Source organism: Anser anser (genome assembly GCF_964211835.1).
Source record: "Anser anser genome assembly, chromosome: 21".
Classification (NCBI taxonomy): domain Eukaryota; kingdom Metazoa; phylum Chordata; class Aves; order Anseriformes; family Anatidae; genus Anser; species Anser anser.
This window is the reverse complement of record NC_139742.1, coordinates 4,381,166-4,404,177: the sequence shown is the minus strand read 5'-3', so window position 1 is coordinate 4,404,177 and position 23,012 is coordinate 4,381,166. Positions and strand designations below refer to the sequence as shown.

The window sequence follows — 23,012 nt, the reverse complement described above, 5'->3', positions numbered from 1 at the left end:
TTCCATGAGGAAGAACACGAAAGGCAACGTCCACAACCCAAAAGGCTCCAGCTGCACTAGAGAGATGCTTCCAGCTGAGGCTCTCGGAGCATCTGAAGAGTACCTGTTAAGATCCACACCACTTTGGTAACTCAGTGGCATGGAGAGAGAGGGAATTCCTCGTGGTCATGCTGTGTACTGGCAATGGAGCTATGAACCAAGAGAGCAAACCTCCACCAGCGGTTGTGCTAACCATGCGACCAGCCCACAGGGAAGCCCAGGGCTGATCACACAGACCACCTGCGTTAGGTGCTAAGTGAAGCCATATACTTTTGGGGACATTATTAGATTTCTTTCCAAGACCGGAGAATAAACTGAGCAATCTGATGGTGATGGGCTGTCAGTACAGCTGCTCCCATAAGCAATTTCCCTTATTATTTAAACAAAAAGAAAACACTGAAGTGAAACAAGAGAATTAACGGAGGTGCTTTTAATTGGTCAAAATCCTATGCCCACTTGGTAAACGTGCAGGGAACTGCCCTCTTGGTCTCAGCAGGCAAAGTCAGGGCAATGCAAGGAGAGCCCGGGATGCCTCAGAACGAGAAACCAGATTGGACAAAAGTGAGGTAATCACTTCTATAATCTGAGTCCCTCAAGATCCAGCACAGAGGAATCTATGGGCAAAACATAAATCAGCTTTAATGGGCTGGAAGAAGATTTTTAGTTTATTTATTTTTTAAAACAACTGGGACCAAGCTTCATTGAGGCTAGCCAGTGGATAGTGTTACATTTTACAGCAGAGCAAGGCTTTACATAAACTATCTTTGGCATTTGAAATCCAGTCCAGCAATTCGACATGTACTATTTCGCAATTCTCCCTTCTTGCATTTTCAGCAGCCTGTCTCTTGTTGGGAGCATGGTTTTTATTTTAATACTTCTCCAGCTAGGGAATTTATCTTACCCACATCTGCAATTTATATGGTCAGAGAGCTCTTTGACATGAACAAAGGTCTCATTACTTTTATATGATTTTGTTCTTATTCTTATATCTCCTCCTGCTCTATTGCTCCACAAAGGTGGTTGAAAGAAACAAGATTCCTGACAGTCGGTGTGTTTTAAGTGCCACATAATGGATGCGTGAAAACCTGTATTAAAAACTTACCCAGACCTTCACCAAAAGCTTGAATGAAACCCAAAATAAACCCCTGCTGAGGTGGGCTGGAAATTTCTGATAACTTTTAAATGCCTAGTTTGATTTGTGTGTGTGTGTATGAACTCTTGCACGTTCTGGTTCTGCCTCAGACCATTAGCAAAAATTTTAGCGTTGCATAAAGAGCCTGTGTTCAAGACTCGTGCAGTCGAGTTGTGCAGGCTCAGTAGACTGGTCTGGTTTCAGCAGGTTAGATAAGCTTTCTCCTGCTGAGGCTGATCCATTGCTGCTCAGACATGGGAATCAAAACAGTGCCATGGTAAAATGATCTTTTATGAGAAGAGTACGTTTGAGAAGTATCCAAAAAGTCTAACAGATGACATTAGGAGTGACTACGAGAGCCTCTTCTACACTAGACGCTACCTAGCCAATCTAGCTGGTGCAAAAACTTTCTTTGAGATTTTTTAACAACAACCTGATTGGATAAACGATCCCAATAACATACAGACTCCACCATCTCAACAGGCTCAAAGACTTGTGGCAAACACATCACCTTTTCCATTCTAACCAATTACTGAGTGTCACTCAAAAACTGCAACGTCTGAGAATGACTTGCTAGGAGAGCAAGAGGTCTTTCATACGTCTGCCTCCAAGGCATCCCTGGCAGATGTCAGCAGTGTGAGGGCACCTAAGGATGCAATAGCAATTATTACAATCGAGCAGTACAGGACAGCTGCATTCAGAGGGAAGAGGAGGACACACACAAGAAAGGAGCATCAGGAGACAAAAAGATCAGAAAATGGCTACTCAGGGCATTCCGATGGCCTGGAAGGCAGAGCATCACCTCTCCTCACGGCTACAAATTCATGCTTATGAGAAATAAATAATTTCCTAACATCCTCCTGTTTGCTATAATGATGTAAAACAGCAGCTAAAGCACCTGACAGCTGCGGAGGGAAGAAGGGATAGTTGTACTTTTCATTTCAGGGTGTTACCAAACACTAAAGTATTTGCTTTGAAGAATGACGGAATCAGGCAGGAGTTGAAACTTCACTCACTGGGGCTTGTCCAGGTTCTCAGACCCACACAGCAGCTAGGAGCCACAGGAGCCTAGTATCTGTTCCAAAGTATTTGGGGACTATTTGTGTCTACTTACTGGAAGCCCATGTCATACCCCTCCCTAGAAAGCTGCTTTCAATTACAAAAGCTCATGTCTGTTCCTCTCAGAGGTTCTAATCCAGCTCGTCTCCCACCCACACATTTTGTACACAAACACTGAGAGACAGAATGAGCATGGCCAGAGAGCACTGTGGGATCTTCCCACAAGAGGGAATGCCTGGAGGATTCCCTTTGACTGATTTATACAGCCTCTTGTCAATCACAGGGACAACATGTTCTTCAAACTGCCTCTCCTGTTTTCCTTCTCTTACTCAAGGGGACCAAGGAATGTGTCAGCAGGAAGGGAAAAGTGATATATCAGGAGTGCTTAGTTCATTGCCACATCTAAAACACATTTACAATTGCACTCAGCTCCGTTTCCTCATAACATTTTCCTTTCAGGTAACATGGGAAAATTTGCTGAAGAACAAATTTTGGAAGGCTTCCTTGTGAATGTTGCCCAGCCATCCCACGAGCAGCAACTCTGCACAGGTAAATCACAGGCAGCATCACAATATGTTCCACAGCCAGCCCCTACCATGCCAGAAGCGATGGTGGCTGCCTTTGACTTCATGCACTGTTATGTTGAGTTGATGGGTCCCTGTTGCCAGCAAACTACATGTGAAGGGTGGCTGATCCCAAGGACTGGGCACTGGACAAGCTCTCAACACAACTCTGTCCAGTGCACGGCCCCATTACAGCCCAAATTGGCTTCTCCAGTCCTAGGCCACTGTCAGTAAGATGAGCATGATACTGCCCCATGTCACAAAGGTATCTTGAGGATAAATGCTGGTAGCCACAAAAAGGTGCACAGAACTTAGAAGGAGGTGGGACAAATAAGCACAAGCTCATGTGAAGGACATCCGTTCCCACAGGAGGGGGTGAAATATGCACAGAGGACACCCAGCTCTCTCCCTCCCCCTGAGAGAGCACAGCCAGGCACCACAGGCTTTGCACACGCTGGTCCTTCTCATCTCTCACGTTCCTCTATCGAAATAATCCTAAATGCAGACAGGCAAAGCTGCTATTCAAAGCAGGATGCTGCCCTGCTCAGTTCTGGCATACGGCTGACTCTGCGGCTGGAGTGGACGTGCCTGTCTGCGTGCCCACAGGCGCCTGTAAACAGAGCGGATCTGCAGCGCGCAGAGCTGTCTGTTCCCCAAATCCCATCTGTTCCCCCATGGCAGGGCTTCCTCCAGACTGTGTCTTCAAGCTAAGTACGGCTGTGAGGGCCATCGCAAGTGTTGGTCTGTCAGAGAGCAGAGAGCAACCTCCTTCTGGAGACAGAGCGGGGAGCGGATATCGTGTCCCAGACAATAGAAACATAGATTCATAGAATCATTAAGGTTGGAAAAGACCTCCAAGATCATCTGGTCAACCATCACCCTACTACCACTGTCACCCCTAAACCATATCCCACGTCCCACGTCCAACCTTTCCTTGAACACCCCCAGGGACAGTGACTCCACCACCTCCCTGGGCAACCCGTCCCAATGCCTGACTGCTCTTTCCCTAATTTCCAACCTGAACCTCCCCTGGCACAACTTGAGGCCATTCCCTCTAATCCCATCACTAGTTATCTGTGACAAGAGGCCAACCCCCAGCTCCCCACACCTTCCTTTCAGGCAGTTGCAGAGAGCAATCAGGTCTCCCCTGAGCCTCCTCTTCTCCAGACCAAACACCCCCAGTTCCCTCAGCCGCTCCTCACAGGACTTGTGCTCCAGGCCCCTCACCAGCTTTGTTGCCCTTTTCTGGACACGCTCCAGGGCCTCGATGTCCTTCTTGTAGTGAGGGGCCCAAAGCTGAACACAGCACTCAAGATGCGGCCTCACCAGAGCCAAGCAACAGGGGGACGATCACCTCCCTGGTCCTGCTGGCTGCACTGTTCCTGATACAGGCCAGGATGCTGTTGGCCTTGTTGGCCACCTGGGCACACTGCCTCTCCCCTCCTCTTACTGGGGACTGCACTGCTGCCACCTCCACACCGAGACAGACACTGCTGGGTGTTTCTGGGACAAAACAGGTTATACCTTGTCCCATTCGCAAAACAGCAACCTCAAAACAAGCAGGAGCAGGATCCATTGGTGAAACCCACAGCACCATGGATTTGTGGTGCACTCAACATCCTGCATGAGGTTGTACAAGTGCACGGAAATACTCACACACTGGTATGAGACCTGTGGAGGCATAAACAGGACCTTCTGTTTGAACATCCAGCTAAAGAACAGATTTCTACTATAATAATGAATCCTAATTAACCTACAATTTTTAGCTGGCTGTTCTGCAGAACACTATTTATATGTAACTCAAGATATACCAGAGAATCCCAACCACGACATACGCATCATTTTAACACATCCCTTACAGATGAAAACCTTCTCTCTCCACTGCCAGATATGGGGATGGACCATTACCCAATATTCTTAAATATTCTGTTCTTCTTGCATCCTAAGGTATATTTTACCCAAGGATGAGAAGCTCCAGTGCAGTTGGTAAATATCAGAAAGGTTCCTGCCTGTTTATTGCCCAATATTATAAGGCAGCTTGACTGCCACATGGACACCACCCAGTTTGCCTACTGCAGCACAGACCTCCAATCTGTTCTGAAAGCTGTTGCACTGTTCTTCTCATTTAGGCTGGGAATTGGGTTGGAGTTACAGAAAAAATGAAATTGCCCATATTAGTGAGCAGTGAACCATTAAAAAGGCTACCATTTGTGTTTCAACAAACACCTCGAAAATCAGCCAATTTCTAAGACCATTTCAAACCCCAGGAGTCCGCAGAGCTCAGATGGAAATGGTACACAACAGCCTTAGTTAAGGGACATCATAAATTTTGCTCGGGGTTTTCTTCTAGGTTCTAGTCAGAAATGCTGTAGGAATACCCTCTTTGCTAGTGTTCCGGATCTGGTATTTCAGGGTCCTGGATTTGTCCTGTCAGAAGATTTGAGTCAACAGCTGATGACTAACTTAGAAAATCAGGTCATTTTGTGTTGGCCTCCTACATTTAAGGAAAACATTCAAAGTTACCTTTTCCAAACTCATCCATATATAATATTTTCTCTGTGCATTAACCAAATTTACAACACTCCATTGTTGTAAAAACAAAATGAGAAAGAAATCCAAAGCCGAGATTCATCAGTGCATGTTACAAGCATAAGATAATGGAACTGATGTCCTCCTTTTTCAATAGCCTTCTTACCTTCTAATCTGCTTCCTCTTCCTCAACAGCAACTCTCCCTTTCCTCTGATGCTCATAAACTGTAGCTTCTACTACAAACCTCTCCATATCCTCTGTGTCTGATATGTTTGCAGTGAAATAATTTTTCAGTAGGGGTGCTTTTAAGGGGCAAGGAATGCGTTTGAAAACAGTTTTACTAAGTTTCGTGCTCTTTGTCTGTTTTTGCCTGTTTTCATTGGGGTACTTAAAGGTCTGAAGGCAAAAGATGAAAAAGTACAGCATGGTTGCTTTTCTCCAGGACAAAAACATCCAGACAGGTGAGCAACAGAAAAGCTTTATCAACTGGAAGCTGATAAAACTCCTGGGGTAACACACTGATGCTATATTACTCCCAGACTCAGTTGGCTCAGAAGTAAGAGGAAATCTCATCTGTCAATTTTACCTGTGTAATGAAGAACAGGATTTGGCTGTAGGATTGGGAAGCAGATTATGTCTGCTGCAGGATGAAATAAAGCCCCATTGCCAGTTGCTGTGTCCAGCCTCAGCACAGCCCCTTCCCATTTGAATCTGGAGTAGCGGATGGTGTCTGCAGCTTGCAGACCTGGCATTCAATTAGCCTGTCACTATGGTTTTCTCAGCAAAGAACCACAACTTTCAGCTAAAAGTTTGGCTGGATTTTTTATGAATTGAAAAGCGACCTTTAAGTGTGTGAAAATACCAAAGCTGATATGATGCTGGCATCACTAGGTTGCTTGCAGTGTGATACGATGATAAATGCCTCTACTTATACAGTAAAAATGATAGTGTTCATTTCCAAAGGAAAATTTCCAGGGGTAGAGTAGTGGATGTGATGTAACACAGGGCTGTGGTACAGAAATGAGTAGGAGATGCAAAGATTATTTTGTTTTGTCATATAAATGGACTTAATTTCAGGAAAGCGAGTGAGAGCTACAGGGACGCTACATTAGATGATGGCCCAGATTGCATGTGTATCCAATGTGTGTTATTAACTTTAGCTTTCTCAAAAATGAAGTTATTTCACTTCCAAAGAGTCTGTGTGAACAATATATTTCAATTTTTAAATCATGCAGACCTGCACTCTTTGAGCTTTCCATTGAATTTCTGTTATCTCCAAATTCAAAGCAAACTTCATTTAAAACGAGTGAGTTAAAATCAAAATCACATAATACCATAAACTTCACATGGCATACCCAAAAAAACCTGTAAATCAGTTCTGATTGGCCCTATCCCAAACCCACACTAGCTTTGACATCCAGCCAGGTGTAATCAAAATATCTAGGATGCTAGCTGGACCTGTGGAAAAAACAATATGGAGTTTTAATTTTACGGCAAAACCCTAACCAGATGATTTTCGCATGGTTCAAAGGATCGTCCCAAAGACGTCAGTTGAGCCGGGGCCAGAAACTATGCAACAAGAGCGAGAGAAGAAGAAATACTTGCGGTAATGGCATTTAATAATCGACTCATCTTTTGCACAAGCCCACAAGTACATGTTACTATATGGGGCTCACGAGGGCAATTTGCACTTGCTCCCGCTTCCCTTGCCATTCAGCCGTGCACACTGAGTGGGTGCGAAGGCAAGTGAGGGCTCAAGGTCCAAAGCAGACAGAGCAGGGTCTCATACGAAGCACATGAAAGCGTAACCGAGCAATTTGTCTGCCATGTGCTGCTGTTTGTTTGTATCAGAGATTTCCTTTCCTTCAGCACAGCAGTAGGACATACAGGTGCTGCTCTCAAACAACAGCATCTTCCCCCCAGCACTGCCAGGAGCTCACCAAGAAGGGGTATTTCTTAGGATTAGCCCCAAACTGCATTCTTCTGTTACATTCAAACTTACAAATACATCTCATGTTAGAAATAGCAGCCAAACACAACCTGCTAGACAGACAGCATGAAGAAACAGCTCCCAAACAAGACCTCAAACCTCCAGTTTGCAAACATCACTCTCATTAAAGCTAAAAGACATTTCCAACCTGCAGCAAAAGCTCCTGTCTACAGCTTCCACATTGCTGCTCACCAAAGTGTGAAGGCATTATAGACTGATAAGTGCTTTAGCAGACTGTATATCCATCCACTGGAGAGCGAGGTTAAACAAATACAGTAGCCAGAACATTATTGTTGGCTGCACACTCGGGTTCCCGAACTGCCTGTCTCTAACTTGAACCAGCTAGGTCCACTACAGCAAAGCTCGCACATATCCGCGGGCCAAGGCTGGCCGTGGGGGGCTGCAGCAAAGGAAAACAATCCCATCCCATAAGCTTTTACCACTGATGAGTAGAGCAAAGGCTTTTTTTCTTTTCTTTTTTTTTTTTTTTCCTTTGACTGGAGCTTTTCGTTTGGGAGCAGCTGGCACCAGGAAATCAAGCTGTCAAAGGCAGAATGTGTGCCACATATTGGGAAGATCTTAAGTGTATTTTTTTATTATTGTATTAATGGATCCGACTGGATTCATTGTAGTTTTGCTGGTTTGGCACTCCTGCGAGGCAAAACAGGATTGGGCTTGTTACAATCCACTTGGTAACATCCCTTCCTTCCTTCTCAGAGCTGGTCCTGTAAATTTGCTTGAATGAAGAAAGCACACAGCTCGTTAGAGAAAGACCAAAAGCAACAAAAATGAATCCCTAAAGAATTGCAGCCTCATCCATTCAGAGTAACGTGCTGCTGGCTGGGGCGTACGGGGATGCTTGGAAGCACTCAGGCAACGTTTCTGATAGGAAGACAGGCAAACAGAAGGAAAATTAAGCCACACCTTTTTCAAGTAGCAAAGAGGAGACCACCACAATGCTTGGTTCCATGCATCATAGGAACAAACCCTACTTATCCCGTTCCCACTTCCCCTGAACCACCCAAAGCATGCCTGGGGCCCAGCAGCAGCTTCCAAGGGATGTGAGACAACGCAGGTGCCACCAGGAGCTCAGAAGATGGCTTGCAAAGCTTTGCCTGTGTCCAGAGCAAGCAGCCCTGCAGTGGTTAATGTCAGCTCTGACCACATGATCGCATTCAGGAAAGGTCAAAAGAGCGATTTTTCATTTGAAAACATCTGTGTGTTTAAAGAACAAAACTTTCTCATGTGCAGAAACCTAGGGGTTTCCAGCGCTTTTATTTCCACAGTTAAAGTCATGCTTTTCAGCTTTGTTTAGGGTTATGTACCATGTAAATACGCTGCATAAACCACACGCAACCCTCAACACACTGCGCTTCCACGGGCAGAGAGAACTGGGGCTGCAAATCCCCCTCTCCCCTTCCCTCCCAGAGCCGCTCGGCTTTCCACGCCGTGCTCCCAGCAAGCCAGCCAGACACCCAGTTGTCATCTTTCCCTATATGAAGACGTACATATGCCTCAACTCCTAAGGGGTTAAGTCTGCTCCGGCCTGTCAACAGGCTTTAATTGGTTACATCCAGGGAGATGATGCATTGGGAAGAGGCTCTGAGCTTAACAGCGCCAGGGAAGGCTGCGGCAGCGCTCGCAGGGAGTGCCGGTGTGGGGAGCTGACTATGGTTACATGTCAGTGGTCAGAAAGCTGTTTGGTTTCCTACCCAGCTCCTCAGCTCTACCTCAGCGTGCTTTAATTAAGGTTAAACCAGTCTGTGGCTTGTTTTTTCTCAGTACCTGAAGATGCAGCTCGTGGGATACAAACCAGAAGGTTCCCCCGCGCTGAGTAATGCCGCGCCAGCAAATCCCTCGGAGTGTGCTGGACACAGAGTGGCAGCCACTTGTTTCCTCCAGCCCACACATGTCTGAGTCCACCCAAAGCATTGGTTGCAGGTGCCTTGGAGGAGCCCACAGCCTTCCTCCAACCTCAAGGAGCCGTGGTTGCTCTGATAAACCCCCAGCTCCGACAGGGCAAACCAGAAGAGCATGTGGAGCGTTTCCTCCTCACGTGCCCCAGACTGGCAGGGTTGGCAGAACCTCCTGGCTGTTCGCAGGAGGAGCGGCTGTGGGGACTGCAGCGCAAGCACCACCTGTGAGAGCAAGCTCACAGCGTCTGCAGCCTCACCACCTCTACAGGGATGGAGGAACTCACCGTGGCCACGTCATAGAATAGAATCACAGAATCATTAGGGTTGGAAAAGCCCCCCAAATCATCAGGTCCAACCATCCCCCTACGACCAATGTCACCCACTAAACCATGCCCTAAGCACCATATCCAACCTTTCCTTGAACACCTCCAGGGATGGTGACTCCACCACTTCCCTGGGCAACACGTTCCAATGCCTGACTGCTCTTTCTGAGAAGAAACGTCTCCTAATTTTCCACCTAAACCTTGCCTGGTGCAACTTGAGGCTATTCCCTCCTTCCCACCACAGACAGCTGCTGCGACAAAGCAGAGCTTCCACACAGCGAGGCTTTCCTTTTCCAGCAGGTAAAGGTCACAGTACACCAGGAAGAGATCTGCTTTGCAAGAAGACCAGATTTTCAAAGATATTTGGATAGAGAAATGTGAAACGGAGGTCCAAATGGGGTCTTCAAAAGCACATGGCTCATTAGAAACCCAATGGCGGCTAGATGCTTAGGCACTTCTATAAATCCTAAACCCAAGGATTAGGATTAATTAGAAGTAAATGCCCAAACACACCTTGGAATTTGGCCTTCATTGCCTTCATAGGATGCTCATCATTGCTATTTTTTAAGAATGTAAGCTGCACAAAAGCACACCATTCACTGGGGTAGAACCCATGGAGGGGCTGGCCAGGGCTGTGGGCGAGTCACAGGGACACACCTGGCCACCAGATCAGCACCTTGCAACCCTTGATAAATCATCTCCACCCCATGCTTCAGCTTCACCGTGTGAAAAGGGACTTGTTTGCAAGGGTTAATTACCAAAATTGGGAAAATAAATAAAAATTAAAAAACAAAACAAAACAAACGAACAAAACACACACACACACACAAAAAAAAACAAAGTGCCCAAAGTGCTAAGCATAAGGATTTGGGTCCAACGACCACCATGGCTAGCAGAGCTCCATGTTCTCCTGAAATGAAGGCTCCTCCCAGTCAGTAGGTACATGCATACGCAGATACCAGCACTGATCATGCAAATTACAGTTTCCTGGAACCCATTAAAGCTTGCAACCAGACCTTGAGGCTACAGTGGAAAACCAGGGTTTCTGCTGGTACCAGGGGGAGCTGGGCACATTTGCCAGGCAGGGGAATCATGCCTGCTTACCGGAGTCACTGACCTCAGAGGAAAGAGTGATCCTTAAAATTTACAGACAGTGTTTCCAAAAACGAGCATTAATTTGAGGTTCCTCAACAGCCATGGCTCTAACTAAGGCAGCACGATCCCGGAAATTACAGCAGCTCAAGAATTTATCCAAATGGTCCCTAGTTTTTATTATTATTATTATTATTATTATTATTATTATTATAAGTTATTTATTTGCAGGTGGGGACAGAGGGATTGACTTAAGAGACCTTCTATTATGGTGTGCCTTCAGGACAGTGCTGGGTAAGCACTATCCTCTGAAAATCATTCCTTTTAGAGACATCTAGAGACGAACACCCCAAAATTGAGTGGCATTCAAAATATGAGGTCTCTTATGACAATGTGGGCTAAAATGCCTACAGTACTTCGAACAAGTAGTGCAGACAATCCTTCATTTAAGAGAAAAAATAAATTCTCTGCTACTGGCATGAGAAAGTTTACTTTCAGGCTTAAAGAAATGATCGTGTGGTTTTGAGGATGGCATTCCGTTCTGCTGAAGAATAGCACCCTGCCTGCCTGTATATCTGTGGCTTTGTAGCTACATTACAATCTTGGAGAGCTCTGTTTACATATTTTACATGTTTTCTTGTGCAGAACATGAAACCAAATTACATAGTAAAGGATGTTACGGTTTCACTCCTGCACCCTTTTCTGTCCTCTCCTTCTGATCATGTTTTAATTCTATCCAAAATAATTGTCTGGGTATTTTTAACCGTGCTCAATTGACTGTCAATCCTTTGGGCAGGTTTATTCACTGTTGCACAGGGAAATCATGCAAAAGCTGGTGAAGCTACATGCCAGGGGGGTAGGGAGAAGACGGCCAGGGCGGGGGTGGGATGAGAAATGCCGAGAAGCCTTCATGCATGAACAAAGCAGACGTGTCGATGCATTTATGCAAAATCATTCGGCTCTGAATGGAGAGGGACCCAAGACAAACAACCCGGATGGGATGCAGGAGAGCTATCCCACGCTTATGGCTGGACATGCTCTGCATCTAAAGGATGGGGAGCAGCAGTAGCAGACAGAGAGACTGGCAGGTTGAGGGGCAAGGGCCGAGGAGGGGGGTCTCCTTTCAGAAGAGTGCATGCTAACGAGCACCGCCATTGTTGCGGGGTCCAGCTTTCCAGCTCACTGATGCTGGGGGGTCCAAGCTGTTTTCAATTACAGCGTGTAATCTGGGTGGGTGGCTGGGTGTACGGCAGATATGATCATAAAATGGTCGGTCACTTCCTAAAGAAGCACATAATCCTTCTTATTATCCAAGACAATATTCCTTTCTTGCCTTTCTTCTCCTCACCCCCAGCAACAACAGACGGGATGGAATTCTGCTCTCGTTTCGTTAGCGGTGAGCGTCTCCTGGTCCTAGGAAGAGACAGGACCAATTTCCGGCACCTGAGGATTTTTGGTTTGACCTTCATCTCTGAAAAGGTCAGACCGAACCTCTCTGAGAGTACTGATGGCTGCTTTGCTCTCTGCATCGTCCTTTGTTTCTTTTATCTATTTTCTGTACAGTACACAAAGGGAACACAGTGTACCAGCCCCTGGTACTCACTGTTCTGTTCCCCTTAGATGACTTGCATATGTGCTCTTGAAAAATTATTCTAAAAACTAGTGGGGGAGGGGAGTGGAAAGAAAAAAATCCCTTGAGAGCTTGGCAAAATTGCTTGGAATCTCCTCTGACATCTCATTGTGTTCTCTCTGTCCTCCCCATACACAAATCATCCAGAGGCTACGACATCAGGCATGGGGTCTGCTGGTTTACTACTGCCCCGAGCAGAGGAGCACTGAAAGACATGGGGACGGGGGGCAAGAGGCAGGGAATCGCTGAATCACTGTCCTTCCTAGCAGGGAACAGGCAGCCAGGTGATGGGCAGCATCCCCTTTTCTCCAGCCAGCTCTGGAGCACCTTTAAGGTAATGCTCTTTCTTAACCAGCTCACTGCAACTGAGTCTTTTCAAGCCAGCCTAGCTAGAAATCCCATTTCTCTCTCTCTCTCTCTCTCTCTCTCTTTTTATTCAGAACATTGGGATCATTTCTGAGCAGAAGGCATAGCACAGATCTTTGGAGCATCCATCACCTTGGTGCAAACCCTTTATATGGACCACTTGCTCCAACGAGACAAAGCAGCGATGCAGACGTGAATAAGGACCAGAGGAGATCCCCAGGCAAACAACATCACCTTCTTTGGCAAGAGGGTTGCAAAACCCAGCTTTCTCAACAACACAGGTGGGAAACAAGGTTTCTAGCTGTTAGAGCAAGGACTTGGTGGAATTGTTTTTCAGTCATTTTGCAATGGGAACAAGCCCAACTGTGTGAGGATAAAATCTGGTTAATTCACGCACCGGATGATGTGAGAAGGCTGACAAAGCTAACACACAGTGGATTTAATGACCCCGGAATCCATTCCAGATCTGTGTTCCCAGACTCCGACTGACAGCAGGCCCTGAACAGAGTTTTCTTCTTATACAAGATATGAACATTTCCCTTTTGAGATTTCCTGAGCTTCCTAGTCCTGGGGACACCTGGGCCCAATAACGCCCAGCGCCTGCAATGTCTCTGGGGGGAATTGAGGTTTAATTCTCAAACCGCAGCTTTATCTTTGTGAGCTCTGGTTTCCACCTCTATTAAATGGAACAGAAACCAGACAACGTGGCTGTGATAAGGCTTAATTAATCCTGTTCATTAAAGAGATATGAAAAATACCATCACTTAAGACAAGGGAGGCATGTTCCTCAGAGTTCCCAAGCCTGAATTTGCCTGGTGCCAGGCTCGTGGTGCAACTCCCCAGCCTTCAGGTGAAAGACCAAACTGTCTGGTCCGTAGTATCTGGGGGAAGGCTGAAAGAGAGACTATGTTTTGGGCTCCCTTCTACTAATTTTAGACCTGGGGAATCTGTAAGCTAAGCTGAAGCCTTTTGGTGCACCAGCCGGTACTGGAAATGTGCTCAGACGAGTACAGCAAACCTACATTCCTCTTGCGGTAGCCTGTGCACAGTGTCCAGTTCATCTTTTTCCAGAACTGGTCTCTGATCACTCATGGTTCCTCCATTAACAGTTTCTCTTAGTGGGATTTTGTACTCGACCTCCTGAGATTAGTGGTTCAAAGGCTGGCTAGGCTATAAATAACAGAGACATTTGCGAAGCAAATCATCTTATTAAAAATGGGGATTTTTTTATCCCTCTGACCACAACAAAACTCTTACCGTTGAAGAGCAACAGGACTTGGCTGTGAACTGGGAAGTTCAAAAAGGGCCACTTGCAGAGCCGACAGACACACACCCTCCCACTTCTCAGCAAGATCACCCCAAAGGAGAGGAATGGCTTCTCCATTAAAAGTTGCAGGTTTCCTCTTCCCGCTCCTGTTCAAGATTACCCTATTTGTTGGCTTTGCTGGATCTTTGGGGAATTACCTTCAGAGTTATATTTATTAGTCAAAGTAAAACTGCATGGCAGAGAACTTCATATTTTTTCTCTTCAATTTTGTCACAGTATTTTCTTACCAGCCGTGGAGCCCTCGCTCTGCCATGTTTTTTCTTCCAGTACTCAGAATATTTTCGTGCTCTTGCCTTCTTCTTTTGTGGGAAATTTCAGACATGCTGCAATTCTAGACATCTTTCTATGGCCGGCTGAAGAATAGGTTTGTTGCAGTGAGTCTGGATGAGTGCAATTGTGGGAACTGTAATAGGGGCAGGAGGGGGCCTCTGTTTGTGGGAAAGATGTAATAAGAATCCTCTTCCACAGCTTCTTACTCCATGGCAGCCCCTGTGGGGTACCCAGGGGGAGAAGGGGGTGGGTTTGTCTGGGAACAAAAATGAATCCCAGGATCTGTGTGCCCAGCAGCCTTGGGGAAGAGTCCCCTTCTCATTAACTGTGCCTAAGCTGTGCGGCTTTTCCCGTACAGGAGAAAACCAGGAAATGGCAATGGCACAGGGAGGAAAAATGTATATATATATTCATATGGTGACTTGAACTAAACAGCTTCTGTGTAACTGGGAGGAAATACAATGAAAGACAGAGCTGTTGGGGGACTGCCCCTCTAAATTACCAATGTAGACCCCAACTTCCAAGGCTTGAGTACATGCTGCTGTGACAGGAGTAACCAGGTCACCGATAAGCCACATATGGAGCCATTAGTCCCTTCCTACACCTGTCTATTATAGAGGCCAAAAGGGAACTGCAGATGAATCCACTGGATTCCCACCAGCAAGAGGGAAGGAGAAATGGCCCCTCCAGCCCCGCGGTCGGGCTGCACCCACCTCCCTCTCACCCCAGCCACGGAGTCAGGGGTGAAGAGCCCTCCCCAAATCAGCCTGGCAGAGGCTTCCCATGGAGGCACATCCGTACAGATAAGACACTTAAAAAAATATCCAAAGCATTCATGCTCAGGACAACCTACTCCAGAAAGAAAGAGACACTACCAAACACACTAATGAACTCAGAACAAAATCAGTGCGCAGGGAGAGCATGGAGGCTGCCACTGCACGACCTCTTTTCTTGAACCCTATGGGACAGCCACCCTTTTACTGTGACCTAATCCACACCACGCTTTCCTATTTAACTGTCCTCACCCACACAGCTTCACCGGTGGCGATACAAGTGGGACTGCCCACGGAGGCCATGAGATGGCTCCTTAAACTCGCACGTTGCCAAACCCAGGAGTGCTTAGCTTGGTGGTAGGAGGCCACATCCTCCCCGCTCCTGCTCATAACAAGGTTGACCCTGGCTGAGTATGAACTGGTAGGAGAAACAAGTCCCTGGGGACTTCCAGTGCAAAAAATAAAAATAAAAAAAAATTGCAGCTATTCACAAAACGGATCGGTCTGAGCGCCCTTTGTCTTTCTGTTTATGCTTACTGGATCTGCCCCTCAGCTGGTATAAATCTGCCCAGCACTACTGCCTTTTTGTAGTCCTTGCCAGAGTGCACCAGCTGATGACTTAATGCTAGCATCAATAATCTTTAGCACAAGAAAGGCCCTGAGAAATAAACAGTGCTGTAGAAAACCCCACACAACCAGTACATCAACACTGATAATATTTCACACACAGCGGATGGCAAGGAGAGGCTGTTTACAAACTCACAGCAAGAGCGGTAAGGAAAAGAGCGGCCCGAGAGCGTGCAAAGCCCTTATTGCTGAATTCCTCCTGCAGTCGATAACAGGTACTGAGCAGCGTCTGCTTCGAGACCTGCGGAGGATGCCAGATTAGAAATCAAACTGTAAAAATACCCTGCGATGGTGCTCACGTTTCTGTGCTGGTGTGATGCTGCTGACTGGTCCTCTTTGGCTTTAAATATGATGCTGTCAGTACTGTGAATATTTCTTAATCAGCACTGAAGAGTGGCTGCCAGGAAAGTAGAAGTGGCTGTCTATCAGTCTTGCTTCTGCAGAAAGAGCGATTGTTTAAGGGGGGGGGGGGGGGGCTGTGTGACCTTTCCATTTTTCAAATGTGTATCTGTTTGCCAAGACTGTGTCATTCTTTGTAAGCATTTTGTTGTTCAAAACAAATCTTATACTGTGTTTTTTTCTGCTCCCTTAGTATGTTGCCATTCAGCAGCCTCATACTAACAAGTAACAAAGCCACATGTAAGATCCATCTCGCAATAACAAGCAAGTGCATACATCCTACTTCTAAGAAACAAGCAACTCTGTGGAAACGGGCAACGTGTTAGCGAGCTCTGCAAACAGGCCTGGGGTGGTCAGTCTGCAGAAGGAGCCCTACAATAACAAGCAAGTGCACTCTGGCTTTTGCTCACAAACAATCCTCCAAGAGTAAACAAGTGCAGGCACGCTGATATTGCTGAGCAGCACCGCAGCGCCAAACGTGGTCCTCACGAACAGCCTCTGTAGAACTAAGGCAGAAATACAGGCATGCAGAGAAACGGGTCTTGAGATAGCTAAGGATGAGAAAACGTTTTAAATCGTGAAGGACATACTTAAAATGCTCTAAAGCACTTTGAGAATACCAGGGCAATTATGAGGAACAGGGATAGCTAACAAACAGGCAGCTTATGTATTCTGTATATTGCTGTGCACTGCACTCAAACATATCTTTCATGGCATTCCTGATGAGAAGCCAACACAAATGCCACTGATTAATCAGGAAACTACCCAGCAACAACATGAAAAGTTTGCACAACATCAGCAAGCACACAACCTACTCTGAAAGATATCTGGGTGAGGAAAGGTGCTCCTTTCATCAATACAAAAAACCCTAAGGCTCAGTGCTTGCACAGATAATGAAGCCAAACATGTTTACACACCAGTGATCATTACACATGGTGATTAGGGGAGATCTTAGGTTAATTTTCATCTCAAGCACTCCGCTAGCTAACAGAGTGATGACCTGCTGCCCCACCTAACCTCTCCAGAGTGACAAGTCAGGTGCTCTTTCACAAGCTACGAGCCTGTCTTGTTCCTGTGGAAAACAAAGACTCTCAACATATGTGATTAAAAAGGTCAGTGAACCCCATACACTCAAACGGGTGTAATACGACCAGCTGAGCTAAAGCACAGATTCCTCTTGCTGGAAGTAAATAGCACACTGTTATCTCCCCAGGGGCCAGCCAATAACAGGAGGCATGTTCCCATTCACTCCGCCAGTGTGTGATATGCTAGTGCTCTGCCTATAAATACAACAGCTTGGTTTTTGTTTTTGGTTTGTTTTTTTTCTCTAACAAGGCTGTGACAACTTCATCTCATCTGGGTACAACAAACATGCTTGAATTGTGGCTACACAGCAGGGCTTTCTGTTGGGTGTGCATGTGGTGGTGTTTTCTCCACCACATGACCATATGTTGTACGGTCCTACCGCACAGCGTGGCTGCATCTCTACCAGTGCTTTAGGAGAAAATCAGGGCAGGAAATCACCCTGACAGCATGGGGACAGAGGACTAGGGGACATGCGCATTGAACTGCACCTGAACTGGAGACAGTGGGCTTTGAACAGTACTACAGCCCAGGGAGCTCAAATGAGAAAGAAGCTACGAAGGCACTGGTAGGGGTGCAGAGGAAAGTTCCTTTTACAGTGTAAAATAATAAATACGACCATGACAAAAAGGCAACACTGGGCTCGGGATTCTGTCTTGGTACTATGCCAGCTAATCACGCTTTGTATGTTTAAAACTGACCTGGTCATTAATTTGTTACAGACTTGTGCAATGTGAACAAGGCCAAGTCTCTTGGATAAAGATGTTTTCTCTCGTAAGCCAACTGGAAATGCTTAGCATTTACTATTCACGGATAAATCTGCTTGTCATATCTTTGACATTGCATTCCTCTCTGCATTGCCCACTCAAGACACCTCCCAGATAATTAGACTGCAAGAACAACTTGGCTGCATCAAACCCAAAGTCCATCTGATTCACTGCCCTGTCTAGCAAGGGACAATGGTGGATGCTGAAGGAGGAATATACAAAGTAGCTCTTGTATATGATGATCCTTTTCTTGCTGTATCCTCTAAAAAAACAACAAGCAATGCGGGCTTTCCTGAGTCAGAGGGTTGCATCTGGACTGTTGCATCTGCATCGTGTACAGCTCTGTTTTCCAGGCATTTATCTAATGTCTTTTTGAACTCATTTGGATCTAACTCTCTCAGGGAGACAAAAGGTAAAGTTATGGTAACTGGAGCTATTTATGTTACAAAGGAGACATGTAAGAAAGGGGTTAAAGCTAATGAATGGCTTTGGGAATGGACGGGACCTTTCTCAGAATAGAACAATAGGGTGCTTTTATGAATCCGGGAGGCAGAAAACACAAAACTATTAAAAAAGAAAGAACACTCTTTTGTATTATTCTGCATTAGCCTTCAGAACTCATTGCCACAAGATAGCACCCTGTGCTGGCTATAGAGAGCCTGTCTAGTCTTTTAGGTGATGCTAGTTAGCCAGCGGTGACTCCTGCACAGCTTATTGAATCAAGCAGACCACGACTTCAGGCAGTTTTCAGATGGGTGACTGGAACTGAATTTCAACTCTATCACCACTAAACAGGCTCAGAAAAAGGGTAACTGCTATCGGGAGCTTCCCTTGGTGAAGTGGCAGGATAAAAGACAGGGGTAACATCACACATGAATGCTGACCATCTAGTTACACTCATGACTGTCCTTGCTAGCCTCCACCTTCAAGGAGAGGTAACGGCATCTGCTTCCCTTACCTGTGTTGCTGCTGGCTGACCGATGACCACCCATCCTGGACACTGCTGGTCACTGTGATGTGAGACGGAGACGTTGGAAGCCCACTGATCAAGGAAGCCTTTGGGAGTGTAAATGCCACAGTCTTTGATGCTGGTCATTTGCTCAAATTCCTCACATACTCCATCACCATCGTGGAAATAGCACCTGCTGGGTTCATCTGCCAGGAGAAACCAAAGAGAAATCGAAAAATGGCTACATGTCTGTGGCCTAGTTGCTAGGATCTAATAACACCAGTGGTGTTGCATCTGCTGGTCCAGATCACTGGGGAGTGAAAGCATCGGTCACTTCTGGCCAACAGCAGGGCACTTTTAAGAAAGTCAGTTTTTAGTCAGTTTTGTTATTGGGCAAAACCCTCAAAACATTTCTGAATGCGAAGGTTTTTCTGCTTATTTTTGTCTATCTCCATTTAAAAGGATGGAGACAGAAGAAAGCAGAAATCGAAAATATATGGAAAGACAACGTGGGTGTTGGCATAACTCCACTGCCTTGGATGGAAGATAGCCAACAGAGGGTCTGGTCTACAATGTTTCCCTTTTTGTTCTTAAAAGATATCTGCAAAACAACAACAAAAGCATCTGTGAATTTAGGGATGGCAAAAACTGCTAAGTTCACAGCCACAGGACAAAGGGCCAACCAGATCTGTTTATCCAAGGCGCAGATACAGTCCACATAGTGTGAGGGTAAGCTTGCCACATCCACACACGGCTTCAACCAGCATAACTCAGATTTGACCTGAAAGGATCAAAAGCAGCAGGAGACTTTATTATCCTTGTCCATTTATTCTGTGGCTTCTCTAATGAGACTGCCAACAAAGATGCCAAATTTTTGAGGTTGTTTCTGTAACACTGGCCCATTAAAAACTGAACCAGGATCCATCTACTCTTTTCAAACAGACTGCATAGCAATAATGACTTTCAGTCATTAGAGTACTCTGTGAAATGGAAACCTTTGACCTGTTGGTATCCTATTTTGTATTGTATTATCATTGCCAGTCCCCAGAGGTATCCAGTTCTGACAGTCTGTTGTATTTTTGTCTGGCAAATAAGCCTGCTGAAAAAACGGTAGGAAATTATCGCAGAGCTGCGAGCTGGGCTGATGGAAACGATCCCTAAGGAGAGTCCTGCCGGTAGCATTGGACTATCTCGAGCTAGGTGTCAGAAAATCCAACGGCTGCTCAATTTTGAGCTACTTCCAAACTACTAAATCCCCTGTTTATTTTTCCTCCTAGTTTACACAGTGAAATACCATCATGAGCCAGAAAAAAAATCAGTTTATTGCAATTCAATTATTTAATGACTTTCGCTCTTTTTCCCCCTCCCTTCCTCCCAATCCCCTGTGCAAAATTCTAGGTGCTTACAAGAGCGTGAACTTGAAAGAACGGAGAAACCTATCAGGAAAGAAGGTCATTCTGCTTTCGTTTCATCACGACCTCTGCAGCCAACTTGTGTACGTGGATAACCGTGGGGAGCTGTGTGTTTGCCGGGCCAGCACTCCAAGCTGGCGAAAATGAGCCAGCGTGAGGCTGGAAGCCGTTCAGCCGTGCGAGCACAGCACTGTGTCTGAGCTAATATTCCAGGGGTGGCCAAACTGCTTGACCCTACAAGTCACATCTTAAAATCTTCATATGGCCGGGAGCCACCAAACATATACCACACACCTCGAAGAGCTCGGAGGAGCAGTGGTCGGGGGGAGTGCTTCACAGCCGAGGCTGACAATGGCTCCCCAGGGTGCCCCATTACTCCACGGTGGGAGAGGGCTGGGGTGGATGTGAAGATGGGCTCTAATGCAACCCAGCAGGGCCGGCCCCAGCAGCCTCGCTGCCCAGCCTCCTCCTGATGCCAGCAGGGCCCTGCTGCCCATCATCTGACACTGGCCCTGCTGGGAACACGGCGCTTGAACTGCTTGTGAACCATGTGTGCCCTTAGAGCCCCAGTTCGGGCATCCTCGCAGCACACCTTATTGCTCCACGGGGTTTGTTAGTGCTGGCCCAGTGCCACACCAACGTGGGGTGGGAGAGACGCGGCCTGTGCCGGTCAGCCCAAGGAAGGTGCAGAGCTCCATATAATAGAGGTTAGCTCTTGGTTCCCTCACCTTATCCTTAAGCATCTCTTGCTCTGCGTGTCTCTGCAGAGAGCTGTCGAAGCGTAGGGCAGCTCTCTGCCGTGCTCAGGAACAGCGGGATGAAGCGAAGCGGCTCTCCCGCCTCGCAGCGCCGTGTCCCACTTTGAGCGAGAGCCTCAGCAGAAATCTCTGAGAAACGCTCGGCTTTGGGAAGACTGCGGTCAGCAATCAAAAATCCTCAAAAACAAATCCCAAACATATGAAAATATCTATTTTTGGAAAAAGAGTGTCTGTCATTTAATGAAAAGAGGCTTATTTCTGTAAAAAGGGAAAAAAAAAAAGGAAAAGCGAAAGACCTACCATATTAAAAAGACCCAGCCTTCAGCCCATGAACAGATGCACAGTCAGATATACACTTCCAGTGACACACACTGGCACCCAAATACATCCTGCTACACACCCACACCAACAGAAACACTGACACACAAACACATGTACGCTCTCTTTACACATCCTTGATGCAGCCACCCCACTGATGCAAACACACACCCAGAAACTCACAGCCTAATTTTAGGCACACATATTCAGACAGTGTTTCCCTTGCCTCCCTGAAGCACGGACTTATTTTCACGATAGGCACTGAAGTAAGCACAGCATTTATATAGCCAACATACTCCTGTACTGGCTCCAAATGTTCCCTCCTAATGCGATGATAAACGTAATGGGCTTCTGATAAGATCATGTGTTTGGGATAAAAGAATACTCAAGACCTACTCCAATCAGATGACTTAATTCATGCGCACATGGATGGGAAGGCAGCCCTTGAATAGCTGTGATCCAGGCCAGTGTGTGATCCTAACAGAGGCTAATTTGTTCCTGATTATGCTTAAGACCCCAATAAATCTGTCTGCTCGGAGCCTGCAAAACCCGAGGGAGGAACCGAATGGAGAGACTGAGATGTCTGAATTAAATGGAGACTGCCTAAAAATGCTTAACAAAGCCTTACAGACCTGCATGGCCGCTCACCCTGCCGCCAGGTCTGCTGGCTGCATGGCCCCATGCCCGAAAACTGAGAGCAGATGAGGTACCTGCTCACCTCCGTGTGCTGTGAAAGACGGTGGGGGAAAGGGGCTTCACAACCACTATTTTGTCTGATGGAAGATCCGCGAGTCCTAGGACTGACACGCCATCCTGCAGTGGGCAACACCGTGCTTGGAGGGGACTGCTGGTGAGAAGGGGGGACACAGGGGGGACATGTCTCCTGCCCGGGGTTTCCTGCTCAGGGTCATGTCAAAGACGGTAACTTTTCCAAATCCTTCCCAGGCACTGACGAGGGGACTGAAGAGTCCACAGCCCACAGCAGCCAGCTCTTCCTTCCGCAGGTGCTGAGCACCAGTTCTGACTCCCAGTTCTTAACGTGGTCCATGATGCTCGGTAGGTTAGAGTCGGGCTTCACATTTTTGTAAGCAAAGTGAAAAACAACCAGATTGTCTCTTCCAACGATTGCCCTCACAAAATATAAACTAGCAGGCTTCTTCCCTTTCCTCCAGCAGTGTGAAAGCCCAGTTAAATCCAGAGAGTCCTACAGGTTCAGAGCTGGGGAGGGCAGTGTGAGGAGAGACGTATCTCCAGTAAGCAGCAGCAAACATCTTTATTTCCATAGGGGTGCAGGAGGCCTTTTCTGATCTGTTCTTGCCTACTGTTACATGAAATGCATCCAGGGCCTTGATAATACAATTTATTTTTTGTCTCCACAGAGATCTATAGGATACAAAGACCTAATGAAGACCATGGTGATGTGTTGGTCACCCATGCCACGGACTATGTTCATCAACACTACGGACTTGTCACTTTAAAATCAAATCTGAACTGAGTAATACATGGAGGAAGAGAACATGAAGTAAATCTGATTTGTCCTCAAGGAGAAATGACTTCAAAAAATTAAAAAACAGTTGCCTGGAAATCCAGCTTAAACCTAGAACAGAAAAATGTCTGCAGGCATAGTACCTGGCAGCAGGAGTCCCTGGGGACTGAGAACAGATGCTGAAGGATCCTGAGCTGAACTCG

At 46.5% G+C, this 23,012-nt stretch overlaps 1 protein-coding gene across 19 annotated transcripts in view; it reads right to left on the bottom strand.

Moving 5' to 3' along the window:
- The window catches only part of PAPPA (pappalysin 1), a 361,421-nt gene that overhangs the window by 59,887 nt on the left and 278,522 nt on the right, over positions 1 to 23,012 (bottom strand). For all 19 annotated transcript variants that reach the window (XM_083807365.1, XM_083807367.1, XM_083807366.1 and 16 more), the window contains one exon: positions 18,845 to 19,041. In XM_083807365.1, the coding sequence (XP_083663491.1) occupies positions 18,845 to 19,041 (197 nt within the window). The remainder of the gene's footprint in view (positions 1 to 18,844; positions 19,042 to 23,012) is intronic.